At 45.4% G+C, this 17326-nt stretch overlaps 1 protein-coding gene across 2 annotated transcripts in view; it reads left to right on the top strand.

Moving 5' to 3' along the window:
• Positions 1-16010, top strand: part of LOC133344637 (protein unc-45 homolog B-like) — a 31374-nt gene extending 15364 nt beyond the window's left edge. For both annotated transcript variants that reach the window (XM_061554783.1, XM_061554700.1), the window contains exons 10-21: positions 328-628; positions 984-1078; positions 2861-3002; positions 3804-3944; positions 5993-6120; positions 7814-7880; positions 9197-9310; positions 10331-10446; positions 10944-11061; positions 11211-11366; positions 11908-12193; positions 12473-16010. In XM_061554783.1, the coding sequence (XP_061410767.1) occupies positions 328-628; positions 984-1078; positions 2861-3002; positions 3804-3944; positions 5993-6120; positions 7814-7880; positions 9197-9310; positions 10331-10446; positions 10944-11061; positions 11211-11366; positions 11908-12186 (1657 nt within the window). In that variant the 3' untranslated portion in view covers positions 12187-12193; positions 12473-16010. The remainder of the gene's footprint in view (positions 1-327; positions 629-983; positions 1079-2860; positions 3003-3803; positions 3945-5992; positions 6121-7813; positions 7881-9196; positions 9311-10330; positions 10447-10943; positions 11062-11210; positions 11367-11907; positions 12194-12472) is intronic.
• Positions 16011-17326: the final 1316 nt, after the last annotated feature.

Raw genomic sequence — 17326 nt, 5'->3', positions numbered from 1 at the left:
TGTTGCCCAGTCGAAAATATCTCTCCGCGAGTGTCCAAAACTAACGTTGCTTGAATGCTCGAGTGACGGATACAAATTAAATTTGCAGTCCATTCGGAAGTGAGAGCCTCCATCAGGATGTGACGTAATAAAGTGGTGGGCCCGCTGTGGACTGTAGGCTGCGGCCTCCCCCCACTCCACATCGAGGCAGGCAGCTCAGGCGCAGGAGCACAGTGAAATACAACAATGAATTTTGCTGCACTGCCATCAAACGACCGCCATCGTTGACTTCCGACAAGCGCGTCGCTAACCGTGCGTTTTGTGTTTTTTTTTTTCGCGTCGCCGCAGGAAATATTTCGGTGGGAGCGACGTGGCCGGAAATCTGCACGCCATCCAGACCATATCGGGCCTTCTGCAGGGCCCATTTGATGTGGGCAACAAGATCCTGGAACTCAAGGGCGTCTTGGAGACGATGGTGGCTTTGGTGGCCTCGGAGCGCGAGCTTGATCAGCTGGTGGCCACGGAGGCGCTGATCTACGCCGCCGCTAAGTCCAACCGCGCCACCTTCATCACCGGCAACGGCGTGTCGCTGCTCAAGGACATCTACAAGAAAACGACCAACGACAAAATCAAGATACGCGCGCTGGTGGTGCGTTCGGCGGCGGTTTTCTTCGCGGCGATTTGTATGCGTCGCTCTGCTCCGCCGAGTGTTTATCCCCGTCGTAACCAAGGGTCGACGTCCGTGACGGACCGCTTGCCAGCTTTTGCAATCCTCAGCTTCTCGCGTGGCGAGTCCAGTCCATGTGCTCGCACGACCCTGCTCACCGTCTAACATTTTTTCACCTTTTTGAAAAGGCTGTTTTAGTCTTGACTTGTATTCAGATGATGGTTCTCCTGGCCTTTGGATATAGCTGTTTGCGGAGGATCTTTCCCCGACCTTCTAACAGCGAACCCACCAATGAGCAAATCATAATAATACGTGCGATGCACGTGTGTTTTTACAGGGACTGTGTAAAGTGGGCTCCGCTGGAGGCACTGACTATAGCCTGAGGCAGTTTGCAGAAGGCTCAATGGAGAAACTGGCCAAGCAATGCAGGAAGTAAGTGATTATTAAGGGAACCTTTTTTTCCGGTATCAAAGTATGAAAAGTAAGAATGGGTTTTACCCTTTCTGGCAATAAAACAGGAGTTGTGTTAAGATGTTCAAACACCAAATATATACCGTTTGCAAGGAATCAATTACTTGTGGCAAAACATGCAGACAAACGTGATCTGATAGACTTGCCAGGAAGGGGTAAAACCTATTCTTATTTTTAAATCCTTTATATTAAGTTCACTTGCTTGCGTGCTTGCTTGCTTGCTTACGACCGTGCAAATCTTTCGGTCGTTTTTTAACCCACTTCCCGTGATCCAATCGAGCTGACATTTTGCACACAGACTCGTTGTGCATGACAATTAATTTTCGTGAATTTTTTTTCCCAAAATTTTACACTGTTTAGGGAATTTTTTTAAAAATATGTATTTACCAATTGCTTAATGCTGCCAGACAATCATCTGACCCATAGGTGGCAGCCATCTCAAGCCAGAGGACGAGAGGACTCTAGCCGCCACGCATATAAAGGATTTATAGTGAAAAACTTTGTTTTTACGGGTTAATTTTTTCATAAGTGATTTTTGTGTTCGTCCACTAATAGGCTACGATGCTCTTCCCGTGTTGTGAATGCGAGCACACTGGACTTGCTATGTGGGAGTCGCAAAGTGCGATCTCCCGGCAGATCCAGTGTCGTAAACGTGTTTCTCAAATCGACGACTCCGCCTCTGTCCACCTAACTATACAGGTAGTCCTCTGCTTACGATGGAGATGCGTTACGACGACCCCATCGTAAGTCAAAAATATCGTAAGTCGAAGATGGCCTAGCCTACCCAGGAGTCTTAAAGAATGGTGATAATTTAGCAAAACAGAGCAATTTACAGTACCGTATTGTATAAACTATATACAGTACTGTATGTATTTATTAATTACAAAACTGTATTGCCCAGCATCCCAAAGTACAGTATCGTAACCTCGTACGCTGCTGCCTTTGCCTGCCGCGCGAAATTTCAAATATTTTACAATTGTGCCGTATCGCTATCGCCATCGTAAGATTGAAATATCGTAACTCGGGGACTATCTGTACATGGGTACAGTGTCAGTTAGTCCACAGGCAGGGCCACGTGTGGTGGTGTGAAGTGTGGGTATTGTCAACTTCTACTATTGATTTATTTGACCAAATGAGGCTCACTGAGCTATGTAGCTCTTTTTCAGAAGCGACCTGGCCACAAATGATATCGCAATGAAGTGGCTTATCGCGTGAACATTTATAGCAGCAGCCAAATACTCTAAAACGCGCGATGTTGATTCTAAATGTGGAGGGGAAAACTGGAGGACCCGGAGAAAAATCCACACCACCAATGGGAAAGAGACGTCCAAACTCCAAATATACAGGCGTCGGGGTCGGGATCGAACCCACAAACTCCTGTATACCAGGCAAGAGAGTTAACATCTCTTCCAAGATATCTAGGAACTGTGAAAGAGAAGATCAAATATCCAGTCGAGGGCGTCTTGAGCTCCCTCTAGTTGAGGCCCTTCCACCAGCAAGCAATTTCAGGCCTCTTAAGCTATAATTTGTGGCCACGTCGCTTCTGAAAAGAGCTATATAGTTCAGTGGGGCTTACCTTGTGAAATAAAATAAGTGAGGTGCTGAGTGGATGATTACATTCATGGGATTGTGAGTGGCGGTGGCTTGCGGAGGCCTTCGACCAGCAGTGGATTAAACATGCCCGATGATGCTGACGATGATATGGAACAGCGGTCGTTTACTTAATTAATCGTGTCATTTCAGGTGGCTAACCAATGACACCATCGACATCCGAACGCGAAAGTGGGCCATAGAAGGTATGGCCTATCTCACTCTCGATGCTGACGTGAAGGATGAATTTGTTGAAGACGAAGATGCATTGCGATGCATGCTGGAATTAGCCAAGGTACCGTTCTTGTTGCGAGCGACAAATCGCTCGAGTGCCGCCACCTTTCATTCCCGAAGACACTCCGGGCGATCAGTTGCACGACTTGGTTTGCGTGTAACCTGATCGCTTACATGTAGACGTTTTATGCAACCGATTGCGAGCGGTCGCGCAACCGGTTTCTCACCGTAGAGACAGACTCCACTTCAGCGATTTGGCTGCACATGAGAAATCGAAAATATTGCGCAAACCTGAATAGTTGTTTCATGTGTATTCCTTTTTTGACACGGGTTAGCTCGGGTGGATTATTTGCAAACTGATCATGGTGACAATTACAAAATTAAGTTACACAAACATTACGCAAATATTGTACGAATAAATACATCTTAATTTCAATCTAACATTTACAGTATTCGCTCACTTTCGAAGACGGAGAATGAATATGTACCAATATATACCATTTTGTACGTATAGGGTGGAGGAGGGTGTACGACACACATTGGAATTTATAGTCAACGCAGCCTGACCAAAAATAAAAATCAATTTCGAATCGTAAGCCGATTTGCTTTGATCGAGGCTGGCCACATCGTATGTCGCTATGTATTTATGTTGAACTTTTTTCGCACCCAATGTAGCTGACCGTGATAATTGGAGGTATGGGGGGGGGGGACGCACAACAAACTAAACGCAAAAAGCAATTAGTTCACGACACATTTTGCACCTCGTTAAAGACACGTTGCATCACACCATGGTTTTCTACGTACGGTGCGAGAGACGTTCACCGTTCGACGACGTGTGAAATGTCTCCGGTCGGCGACGCAGTCCAGCGATAAGACCATCCTGTACGCGGTGGCCTCCACGCTGGTCAACTGCACCAACAGCTACGACAAGAAGGAGCCTCCTGTGGAGATGGTGGAGCTCGCCAAGTACGCTAAGCAGCACGTGCCCGAGCTACACCCCAAGGTACGCGCGTCGAACGCGTCTCTCAGACTTGCACCCCCGCTCGGATCAGCCGCTCGCCCGCCCGCCCGCTCAGCGTCTTGACACATTAACAAAAAACACGAGGTTTGTATATTCTTAGGTTTTTTCCGGTAAAGTCACGTAGGTAAAAAATTTAAATAAATAAAAGTAAAATAAAAATAAAATAAAAAATCACGACGTTTCGGAGGCAACACAAGCTTCCGTCTTCAGGTGGAACCGTCACAGCACGATTGCTGTATCAAGTAAATGAGAAATTCCAAGAAAACAGTCCTTGTATATATACTGGTTGAGGGTGGGAGGAGCCAAGGTAGGCCCTGGATATTATTTTTTGTTAGATTTTTTTCGGTAAAGTCACGTAGGTGAAAATAAAAATAAATAATAAAAATAATAGAAATTATAGTAGTAGAAATAAAATAAAAATCACGACGTTTCGGAGGCAACACAAGCTTCCGTCTTTAGGTGGAACCGTCACAGCACGATAGCTGTATCAAGTGAACGAGGTTTGTAACAACACGAGGTTTGTAACCCGGTGAAGTGTGGGGGACGGGACGGGGGGGGGTGATATTCGCCAACCCCGCGATCATAATATAATTCACCTCCGATTAGCGCAGTTGGCTACGTACGGCGCCAAAGAAGTTCCACTTCAATGTCACATCACGATCCATGGGCAAATAGCCCGTGTAGGTGTCCCCTGCACATTTCCCCATATTTTTTCCACTTTCCTCTCTGTCTCGTGTGCCAATCTGCTCAAGTGGTGCACGTGTTTCTGGCACCACCACTCTCTTATTTCGTCATCTGTCTCTCCTTCGGGTTCTTTCCAACAACAACAACAACGCTCGTAATTTTGTTGTCCATCCGAGGTATGTGTCCAAAATACATACGTACAAAAACACGAGGGTTTGCAACTGCCTACGTGACTTTACAGAAAGAACCGAGGAGTATACATGCACACATAGTACGTCTGTAACTCCGTGCATCTGTTAATACTTCTGTGCGCACAGAAATAATGATTTAAAGCTTTCATGACTGTAGGGATTCATAGTCTTGGTTCTTTCGGTAAAGTCACGTAGAAGGGAAACAATAAAATAATAAAAATACATTTGTTTTTATTGTTTTATATTTAGAAATAATGATGTTTTGTTAGCCCTGATTGGTCTTTATGAGTATCAAAGTTAATTCTACATTTGAAGCTTTTTAAAACAGTCTGCATCGGCAGTAGACCAAGCTTTCCCACCTGATGACGGACGCTTGTGTTGCGCCCAAAACGTCGGGATTTATTTTATTTTATTTTTTACCTACGTGACTTTACCGAACAAACCAAAGAGTATTATCAAAGTTCTTTCCTGGGACCGCTGTGCTTGGGAAAATTGGTAAATTCCTCATCGAGTGTGTTGCTGTAAATGTTCCATGAAGGGCACTGTGAATCACATTACTTTTGTAATGTGAAGATATATCCGGCTCACTGACGTATCACAACTCGTCATGGTGATTGGCTCTGCCGGTCCTGGTTTATAGCCAATGGGGGGAAGCCTAGGGGCGTGGCCCTGACGTAATGGAAAGGTGACAGCTGTAAGGAGAGGATTGGTTCTGCTGGCTTTGGCCACAGCCAATGGGGAGACGAGTCAGGGGCGTGGCCCCGGGAGCCTACGAGGGAGCCTGGAATATTCCATGGAGGCTAACCAGGATTGGCGGAAACGTACCACGTGACCCGGGTATTAAATAGGGGTGGAGACGAACGACAGGTGGTCAGAACGGGAACGAACGGAGGAAGGGGGCCACGCGGGAGCGGGGCTCCGGGTTGCCACGTGGTCCAAGCTGCCACGTGGTCCAGGCTGCCACGTGGTCCAGGCTGCCACGTGGTCCAGGCTGCCACGTGGCGGTGCGTCTCTCTCTCTATCCCTCTCACGCTGCTTGTCAGCAGTGTGAAGGAAAGCTGTAATGCAAGTTGAATAAAAGACCGGATTCCAGAAGTCGACTCAACGACCTTTATTACACTTCCACGCACCCTAAGGCAAGCACATGTTTTCCAGGACAAGAAGAAGTTTGTTAATATTCGCGTGAAGAAGCTGCTCAAGGCTGGCCTGGTGTCCGCGCTGGTTTGCATGGTGAAGTCGGACAGTGCCGTGCTCACCGACGCCAGCAAGGAGCTCATGTCCAGGTGAGACACTCATCCATCGTCAACATCAGCTCGTATTCAATCCACTGCTGGATGAAGGCCTCCCCAAGCTGCCGTGAACCACCTGTCACGATCGTGCGATGTAATAACCCGCCTTGCTGCGCTTGTGAAATGTGAGGTTATATCCGGGTCGTTGAGGGATTACAACTCGTCACGATGATTGGTTCTGCCGGTCCTGGTCCATAGCCAATGGGGGGAAGCCTAGGAATGGAAAGGTGACAGCTGTATGTAGAGGATTGGTTCTGCTGGCTTTAGCCACAGCCAATGGGGAGACGAGTCAGGGGCGTGGTCCCGGGAGCCTACGGTGGAATCTAGAAGATTCCATAGGGGCTAACCAGGATTGGTGGAAACGTACCACGTGACCCGGGTATTAAATAGGGGTGGAGACGAGCAACACGTGGTCAGAACTGGAACGAACGAAGGGAAGGGGGCCACGTGAGAGCGGGGGTCCAGGCTGCCACGTGGTCCAGGCTGCCACGTGGTCCAGGCTGCCACGTGGTCCAGGCTGCCACGTGGTCCAGGCTGCCACGGGGTCCAGGCTGCCACGGGGTCCAGGCTGCCACGTGGTCCAGGCTGCCACGGGGTCCAGGCTGCCACGTGGTCCAGGCTGCCACGGGGTCCAGGCTGCCACGTGGTCCAGGCTGCCACGGGGTCCAGGCTGCCACGTGGTCCAGGCTGCCGCGGGGTCCAGGCTGCCACGTGGTCCAGGCTGCCACGTGGCTGCGCGCGTCTCTCTCTATCCCTCTCACGCTGTCTGTCAGCAGCGTGAAGGAGTGCTGTAATGAAAAACAAATAAAGACCGGATTCCAGAAGTCGCTTCAACGACCTTTATTACACTTGCACACGATATCTCTCTCCGATGGTCATCGCTCGACCCTCCCCGATGGATTAGTTAGATAGATTTCATTTATTTCATTAGGCTGTTAGTCTCGATTTCATTGGGGTTCTACGATGGACGTACTCTTGAATGCGTTCCATTCATTGGCTGCCTACAACGGCCGGTATAATCAAGCCGGCACTTGAACACTACGAGTGTGAAACTAGAATTGGTTTCATTGGTAACAGTGATGATTTGAAGCTTTCGTGACTGCAGGAACCCATACTCTTTGGTTCTTTCGGCAAAGTCACGATGTTATTTTATTTTATTTCTAACTACGCGACTTTACCGAAAGAGCCAAAGAGTATGGTGACAGTGAGTGAAGGAAAATGGAAACGTCGTAGCTGATCGTCAATAGTGTGTGGATTGCTCCTCCCAACGTACCAATGAAGTAGAAATGAATCGGCGCGTTTGTTCACGTGACAACTTTCGTCGATTCGTTTGTGTCGGGTGGAGGCGGGTGTACGACACAAACTTGCATCGCGCTCGCATGATCGGACCCAAATATGCATTTTTATGTTGCCAGAAAAAATGGGAAAAGCTATTCTCATGAATTTTTATGATTTAATATTTTATTGGGTTGTAACGTTTTTCAGGGCACCCCTTCCTTTACGTGACTTCACATTTTATACGTAAATATTTCGAGATTTATTTAACGTTTTTTTTTTTGCAGGGCTGAACAGGGTATCATGTTTATACTTTTTTTTAGACATTGTTAATTATTGACGATGTTTTTTTTCGTCTCTACAGTGGTCTGGACATTATTAATTGCCTTGTTAAAATGTGAAATGCTTTCAGGGTGTTCTTGGCACTGGTGGAAGAAACTGAAAACAGGGGAACGATCGTGGCAGAAGGCGGTGGGAAGGTAAGAAGTGTCGGTTTCAACAAAACCGCAACAAGAAATCATTTACACCATTGGTAGTTCATTTGCCAGTAAAAAAATATGATAATTGTTTTTTTACCCTTCTATCTGGCAACAAAACTGACACCTTTTTTTACGAGGAGTCACGTTTGCATAGACCACAATACCTGCAGTCATAATGCAAACAAAAAACATAACTCTGATAATGTATGCACTGTCCTTGAAGTTGATTGGTCCACACCCGAGACAGCTTTCCTTAGAGCCCAGTCTCACATGGTGTTGGACCAGATGACGCCAAAAGGCGCACAACTCAAAGACAATGCACCATCAGAGTATGAGAGCTCGGGGTAAGCATTGTAATAAATATTTTAAAGAATAAAAATTAATAACTATTTTAGATTTATTAATTTGGGCTCAAGGGAAAATCCACGAGTTACTAATGTATTCATAATATAGGTTTTTGGGTCAGATCACGTTATTTATAAATGTGTCGTAACCCTCCACCATCCGACACGGCCAATCAGTAAAAAATGTGTCACTTTTTCAAAGGACAAAATAATTCACTTCTTTAGCCCAACCGGTGTGCTGAAGAGAGATTCAACAGCATTTTTAAATTTCGATTTAAAGCTTTCGTGACTGCAGGGATTCATCTTCTTGGTTCTTTCGGTAAAGTCACGTAGAAGGGAAGTAATAAAATTAAAAAAACATAATACAATAATTCCCACGACGTTTCGGCCACAACGCAAGCAGCCATCCTCAGGTGAAGACCAGGTCTGTCGGGGAGACAGCGAAACGTCGTGAGAATTATTTTAGTATGTTTTATTTTTATTATTTTATTACTTCCCTTCTACATGACTTTACCGAAAGAACCAAGAAGCATTTTTTAAGTTGAGCACGACGTTTCGCTGATAGTTACAATCAACTTCATCGGGCAAGAATGGTGAAGCTCTCCTATTGCTTCCGGTCTTAAATAGAGCAGCATCAGGGTGATGTCATCATTTAATTCAATTTATTTTTTACTGATTGGCCGTGTCGGGTGGTGGAGGGTTACGACACATTTATAAATAACGCGATCTGACCCAAAAAACCTATATTATGAATAATATTGGTCGCGAAAGCCTGCTACGTGTTAAATTACTAATTTATGTTAAAATTTCAAGGTGCGCGGTTAATCCGCAAATCGGATAAACCGTACGCGGATAATCGAGAGTCTACTTTATATTTTTTATAGTCTTCATGTGCAATGTTCTGAAACTACAACGTTTCATTTACCTCGGACCTGTCACGTTCACCCCCGCCCCCCGCCCCACTCGCCGCAGGCTTTAATTCCTCTCGCCCTGGAAGGAACGGAAGTGGGAAAGAGTAAAGCCGCTCAAGCCTTGGCCAAAATCACCATCACGGCCAACCCAGTGATCGCCTTTCCTGGCGAGAGGGTAAGTACCTTGGGGGGAATGCCAACCGGTTATTTTTTATTTTTTGCAGAGTAAATTAATTTTTACATCCCTTATATTAAGTTCGCTTGCTTGCGCGCTTACGACCGTGCAAATCTTTCGGTCGTTTTTTAACCCACTTCCCGTGATCCAATCGAGCTGACATTTTGCACACAGACTCGTTGTGCGTGACAATTTATTTTCGTGAAAATTGTTTTTTCTAAAATTTTACACTTTTTAGGAAAAAATAAATTATATTTAATTACCAATTGCCTAATGGTGGCAGGCAATCATCTGACCCGTAGGTGGCAGCCATCTCAAGCCAGAGGACGAGAGGACTCTCGCCGCCACGCATATAAAGGATTTATAGTGAAAAACTTTGTTTTTACGGGTTAATTTTATTACTGTATCAGAATCGTATTTTTTTTACTTAAGGCTGAAGGAATCCGATGAGCCTATGAATGTCCAGTCATTTTTGACAGATGTCATACCTATCAACCAGAGGTCGCAAACGGGTTTTGATTCCTTACCCGTACCTGGCCGCACCAGGGTCGCAAACAGGTACCCGTACCCGGCCGTACCCTACCCGTACCCGGGTACGGGTAGGGTACGGGTATCGGGTACCCGATTGCGACCTCTGGGATGAAGCCATGTTGCAGGCGCGGGTGGGTTGATTCTAGGAACTTGAATTGTGAGAAGAGACAAGACGTTGGGAAATGAGTGACAAACGGTTACTCACCAGTGACTCACGGCCTACCCGTACCCGTACCCGGCCGCACCAGGGTCGCAAACGGGTACCCGTACCCGGCCGTCTTTTCCGACAGACCTGTTCTTCACCTGAGGACGGTTGCTTGCGTTGTGGCCGAAACGTCGTGAGAATTTTATTTATTATGTTTTATTTGTATTACTTTATTATTTCCCTTCTACGTGACTTTACCGAAAGAACCAAGAAGATGAATCCCTGCAGTCACGAAAGCTTTAAATCACTGTAATGAGGATTGTCGTGAATTCCTGTAACCGCAGATCTACGAGGTGGTGCGTCCCCTCGTGAGCCTCCTGAACATGGAGAATTCTGGGCTGCAGAATTTCGAGTCACTCATGGCCCTCACTAATCTGGCAGGAATCAACGACAAGCTGAGGTGAGCGATCGTATTGCTGGAAGCACCGTTTGCTGGTTGTGGTATCGTGTATACAGGGTGCTTAAAACAAATGTTAACACTTCTGAGAATTTGCAACAATACCACTAGAAATGTGCGGATAATACAGTGTGTTATCCGTTCTTTTTCCGTTCAAAACGATAGTCCCATATAAGTGTTAACATTTTTTGAAGCATCCTATATATATTTTTTATTTTATTTTAAGGCCCACGGAGCTATAAAGCAACCTGACCACAAATCCTCAATGAAGTGGCTTAAACGCATGTTTCTAAATGTGGAGGGAAAAACAGGAGGACCCGGACAAAAATATACGCGGGCGATTGCCCAAGACGAAAGCACAATCGCGAAGGAATTGGCGGGGGGGGGGGGGGGGTTGGCGGGAAAGATACATTAAACAAAAAAAACTTACTCATGAAAGTTGAACACTTGCACGTAAAAGCAAAACTGCAGAGGCACTGAATATGTTTGTTGCACTCTAGGAAGCAGATGCTCAAAGAGAAGGCTTTCCCAATGATCGAAAGCCACATGTTCGAAGATCACGAGCAAATCCGCGCCGCCGCCACCGAGTGCATGTGCAACATGGTCCTCAACAAGGAGGTTGGTGATGACCTCACACTTCAGGTTTCGGGTGATCACACCGAGAGCGTCAGAATCTCGGCGCGATCACGGATTCTTACGCTCTTCATCGGCGAATCGTTGAGCGCGCCTGTTTCGTTCCACCCCCTTTCCCACGAGTGCCTTCGCAGGTGCAAGAGATGTTTGAGGCAGACGGTAACGATCGGATGAAGCTGTTGGTCCTGTACAGCGGCATGGACGACGAGAAGGTGCAGATGGCAGCCTCTGGGGCGCTGGCCATGCTAACGACCGAAAACACGAAGCTGTGTGCTAAAGCCACACAAGTGGTACGTGCCAAGCTTGGCGTGACTGACTCCACTTCAGGTTTCTCACCAGGTGCACGGCTGTGGGTTGACGGCAGCGAGGGTCCGTGGATTATCACACAAACATTGGAAATTTCCTTCGCCAGGTGAAGGCGGTACAGCAGAAATGTGGACTCTTTTCTGTAAATATGGGATAGAGTGTTTCTCCCTCGCACGCTCTGCGATGAAGCCACAACGGTGGTCTTCCTTTTGGGACATTCGAACCTGCCATAGGAACGTGGAATTTCCACCACCGGCTCAGCCACGTAGAATGGAAATAATAAAATAATACAAATAAAACAATACAATTATTATGCTTTATTTTTAATATTATTATTATTATGTTTTATTATAAATATTTGTAAAAATAAATATTAAAAATAAAACATTATTAAAAATAAAACATAAAATTATTATGTTTTATTATTTTATTATTTCCATTCTACGTGACTTTACCGAAAGAACCAAGAAGATGAATCCCTGCAGTCACGAAAGCTTGACATCGAAATTACTTTTCCTGTTGCAGACGTCGCAGTGGCTAGAGATCCTGCAGCACCTGGTGATGCACGAGAAGAAGGACCTGCAGGTGCGCGGGCTTGCCGTCACCCTCAACCTGATGAGCGCCGAGAAGGGCATCGCCGAGAAACTGATGGAGAGCGAGATGATGGAAATCCTGTCGTTGATCGCAAAGCAGGAGGGCAGCGATTCGGAGAGCCAGAACGTGATATTGGCTCGCGAGTGTCTGTCCAAGGCCCTCAACTACGGACTCATTAAACCCTTCTCTGATGCTGCTGTGCAGCCGTAAACGGCAGGTGAGGAAGAGGATCCCACGCACCGTTCTCTCAAGTAGGTTTCATTCACCGGACTGCTTAGATCACGAGTGCTCCGCTGCACGGACAAGCTTTTAGACCAACATTTTACTGGTGGGAACCTCCTGGTTACAATAAAAACTAGTTTAAATAGTTTTAGATTTAATCGTTCACCGCATGACCGTGAAAGCGATATTTTTAATTCTCAGAGCTGTCGTTTAGCCAAGCAAGCGCAAGACACTATTTCAATGTGATGGTGTTTTTGTGTGTGTGTGTGTGCAGTAATTGGTGATCGGACAGAGACCATCGCTACACTTGGCATCTTACTTCACTCCTGCCTGGAATGATTTGAACCCAGGATCTTCGTGGTACCAGCTCACCCATTAGACTATATATTATAACATCTACAAGCAAAGTACAAATATCGTGTGTCCGTTTGGTTCTTAAATTGCAAGCAGTCTGTGCTTGGAAGCATCGTCACCTATAGTAATGGATATTAAGAATGTATTCATAAGTTAATCCGTTGATTTCCTTAATTAAAATGTACACAGTTTTTTGTACTTTTTCAAAGTTGGTTAGCAGCACGCATTCTCAAACAAATGCGCTTTTATTTATGTCAAAGGTTGACCGGTAAATGGCGTTGCCATACAACTTTCAGTCATTCTGGCTCCAATTGGAACACGTCTGTCAATCTACGCTCGTTTTATTTGGGAGTCGAAGTTTGCACACGGATACTTATAAAAACGTTTTACTTAACCACAGACAAGCATATATAGACAATAGTTTTCAGGTTTGGGAGCCTCCGAAAACTAAGATTGTCTAATTATTTAAACTTCTCACTTTTTAAAGGAATGCACCCAATATTTAACCAACAAACAGGATTGATATTGCATATTTACAAAATTCAAGCGCCACATTTGCGCCTAGACTGTTCACAAATATAACGTCATTTTTTTTCTCTTCACTTCACTTCAGAGGTTGTAGAGTAGGGCACGTTATCTGTGTATCGATCGAAAACGTAATAAGTATAACCCATAAAAACAAAGTTTTTCACTCTAAATCCTTTATATGCGTGGCGGCTCGAGTCCTCTCGTCCTCTGGCTTCAGATGGCTGCCACCTATGGGTCAGATGATTGTCTGCAGTATTAAACAATTGGTAATTAAATATTTAATTTGTTTTCCCTAAACAGTGTAAAATTTTTGAAAAAAAATTTCACGAACATTAATTGTCAGGCACAACGAGTCGGTGTACAAAATGTCAGCTCGATTGGATCACGGGAAGTGGGTTAAAAAACGACCGAAAGGTTTGCACGGTCGTAAGCAAGCAAGCAAGCACGCACGGTCGTAAGCAAGCAAGCAAGCACGCACGCAAGCACGCAAGCAAGCGAACTTAATATAAAGGATTTAAAAATATTTCGTCATCAGTATCACGGCATTTTCAAAAAATATTAAACGGACAGCTCGCTGTTGTGTTTTCGACTTGTACCGATTGTCTTGGGGCACGGAGTCTGACGGTTTACCCCCCACGGGCTGCGAAAACCTCCGCGGCAGTGGAAGGGAAACTGAATCTTGAACGTCTTTCTCTTGTGGGGACCCCCACCGCCTTCGTGAACATTTCGCTCAATTCCGCGGGAATGTAAAGCTTTCAAATGCTTGTTAATTCGTGACGGATACATTCCAGAGATGCCCGTGAACATTACGTTTCGGGGATGATGATGATGATGATGTTGGCCTACAAAAACCTAATTATTAATGAATTCCCTTAAATAGGTACGTAAATAAGCTGTTAAATACATGACAGTTGTCATCAGACATCTCTTAATCTCATCACTTCATCTAATCACTTTCTCGCATCACATTCTCTTATCACATTCTCTCTCGTTTTATCTGATCACTTTAGCTCATCAATTTCTATCTCTCGATGCGATTTGCGGATCGCCAAAATCGCGGATAGCAAGTTTGTGAATAACGAGGGAATAATGTGCACATTTACAAACTTGCAATTCAAATGATTGTCAATTACTTTATTGTTTTACGTCAGTTTGTTTTACACCGATGCGTGTGTTTTTTTTTACTTCTAGTTACAACGGTGAAATATTTCCAGTGCTGTACACGTCAGGGGAAGGCTTTGGCCGCCCGCCTTCTTTTGTTCACGCGTTGGGTCACCGACGTATTTATTTAACGAATTGCGTTCTTCCATCTGGCGACAAGCAAAAAGTGTAACATCGTCTCGTGGGTCGGCTAACGCTCCGAGGAGATGAGATCGCAAGAAACGTGTTCAAGGTCCCTTCGTTCTAGCCACCGCTTTATCCTCAGTAGGTGGCGTCAACTCTCTCTCCTTGCCCCTGCGTAGCGTCCCCGTCCATCGCAATGGCAATCCAAGGAACAAAAAAAATGTTTGAATCCCCAGTGCTGGATCGTGACGGCAGGCGTTCAGATGAAGTTGGCGTTGGTCACCGAGATCGTAAATTCTCTACGCTTGAGAACCACGCTTTAATCACGATCGACCGTGATCTGGATTCAAACTCGTGGTCTTTACCGCTCAGAGGCCTCAGAACAGACCTCTGAACATGGCCTTGGCTCAATTAACCCATCTGATGAATCAAAACTCGTGATCTCTAGCAGTGCCCGCTCAGCAGAGGTCGCAACCGGGTACCTGATACCCGTACCCTACTCGATACCCGGCTACCCGTACCCGTTTGCGACCCTGGTGCGGCCGGGTACGGGTACGGGTAGGCCGTGAGTCACTGGTGAGTAACCGTTTGTCACTCATTTCCCAACGTCTTGTCTCTTCTCACAATTCAAGTTCCTAGAATCAACCCACCCGCGCCTGCAACATGGCTTCATCCCAGAGGTCGCAATCAGGTACCCGATACCCGTACCCTACCCGTACCCGGCCGGCCCGTACCCGTACCCGGCCGGGTACGGGTACCCGTTTGCGACCCTGGTGCGGCCGTGTACGAGTACGGGTTAGGAATCAAAACCCGTTTGCGACCTCTGCCGCTCAGAGGCCTTTGACATGGCCTTGGTTCGCTTAACCCATCTGATGAATCTCCGTGGTGTCTTGACGTTTTAAATTGTCTGCGGTAACCTCGTGACTTTTTGCAGGCAGCAGTTGGCACACAATTGATACCATTGATACTCTGACGTATATTCAATGAGTTGTATCAAAAAACATGACGGTAATTGAATCCCGTTTAACCGCACCAACCGATGGGTTTGAGCCAAAGCCGATCCGACCCCAGCGATGGTCTCGCTGAAGTTCGTCAATCACCATCTGTTATCCGAGCATGGATGATAAGTGTCACCTCTACGTGGTGGAACGTCCATCGTGGTTTCCACATTCTCCTCTGAAGTGTGGATAACGGGAATAAAATGTGCGTCTAATAGGATCTGCCTTCGAGTGGGTAAAATAATATTTACGGTGTATTGTCTTGAGGCCGTGTTAACGACCAAGGCAGCGATGTGTGTCGGTGTATGTTTCTCCACCACTGCCCGTAAGTCAATTATTTTATTTTTTGTATTTTAATTTATATCGCACGTTTGTTAATCAATGCACTCTTTGCCGTCTGCGCATCGCGGAGCGGACGTTTGAAAAGCATTCCGTTCAGTGCTGTCCTGCTGCTTTTATTGATGTTGAAAGTTTTATTTAATCTCACACTTAATTCTTCATTGCAAAAACTGTCGCTGTGCATTCACTGGAACATTGTTGCTGTGTTCATTTGCGCATTCCACAAAGGGCACGTGGCCGTTTCTACTTTAGAGTCGTATAAATATATTTCACTCCCCTTGCACAGCTGAGAAATAAATGTTGATGTGATTGGCGTGTGGTCAGCATATTTTTTTAATCGGTGATTTCCCAACACTTGCAATGTTTGTTTAAGTGTAACGACGGAGTGTGTATACTCTTTGGTTCTTTCGGTAAAGTCACGTAGGTAGAAAATAAAACATGATAAATAATTGCGGCTGTAGCGATTTTCACCTGAAGACGATGGCTTGTGTTGCTATCGAAACGTCGTGATTTATTTTGTTTTATTTGTACCTACGCGACTTTACCGAAAGAACCAAAGAGTATGGATTCCTGCAGTCACGAGAGCTTCAAATCAAGGGGTATGTATGCTTAGAGCGACTATTGAAGGCAGACCGGGATAAAAATGATACACGAGTGTTGTAAAATTTTAATTTATTTTTGAAAAGAAACACATCAATGTGCCTAAAAGAGTAAAGTTTTCAATCTTTGCGTCAGAATTAAAATTGCGGAAATAAGCATCGTAGCGTTGTGAATTCAAGAGTGGAAGAGAAACATTTGTGAGAGAACACATGCAAACTCGAGAGATGTATTTATTTTAAGAAAAGTCTGCGGGCCTAGGCAGAGGATACATTGGTACAAGGAGGTAATGGTTGATGGATGAGACTGATGACAGAATAGCAGCCAAAGAAGGGAGCATGCGGGGGAGGGGGTGGGGGAGGGGGCGGAGAGAGAGTGTGCCTATGTTTTGTTCTCTCTCTATGTATCTCTGTGATATCTGTCTGCTTATATGTCTGTCTATATGTTTCTGGATAGATTTTTGTTTCTATTTCATTTATACCTGATGATTGCTTGTATTGCAATCGAAACGTCGTATGCTATTATTTAATTTATTATTTTATCTTTATATGTGACTTTACCGAAAGAACCAAAGAGTGTATATTTGTAGTTTGTGTGTGTCTCACTTCCCGTGGTCGTGTGGATTTTTCTCCGGGTGCTTCGATTTTTTCCCTCCACATTTCGAATCAACATCGCACGTTTAAGACTATTTGGCTGCTCTAAATTTCCACGTGATCAGCCACTTCGTTGAGCTATCATTTGTGGCCAGGTCACGTCTGAAAAATAGCAACGTCGCTCATTGAGCCTTACCTGGTAAAATAAAAAATAGTTTAGTTTTGTATAGTTTATAGTCTGGTGAAAATTCCACATTCTTATGGCCGGTGCTGGTTTATTCATTAGGCAGCCACTTGATTTTATACAAGCGGCGCTAGTTTTAATGATCTCGTCGGAGGTGTGAAAGGCTGAATTGACCCACGACTGAGATCTGAATTCGCCGATTTGTATTTTATAATTCATAGCATGAAAAGCAATGTGCTTTGGTCTTACAT

This window comes from Lethenteron reissneri, chromosome 1 (genome assembly GCF_015708825.2).
Source record: "Lethenteron reissneri isolate LAM-NWPU_2019-01 chromosome 1, ASM1570882v1, whole genome shotgun sequence".
Classification (NCBI taxonomy): Eukaryota; Metazoa; Chordata; class Hyperoartia; order Petromyzontiformes; family Petromyzontidae; genus Lethenteron; species Lethenteron reissneri.
This window is presented reverse-complemented; position numbering and strand designations above follow the sequence as displayed.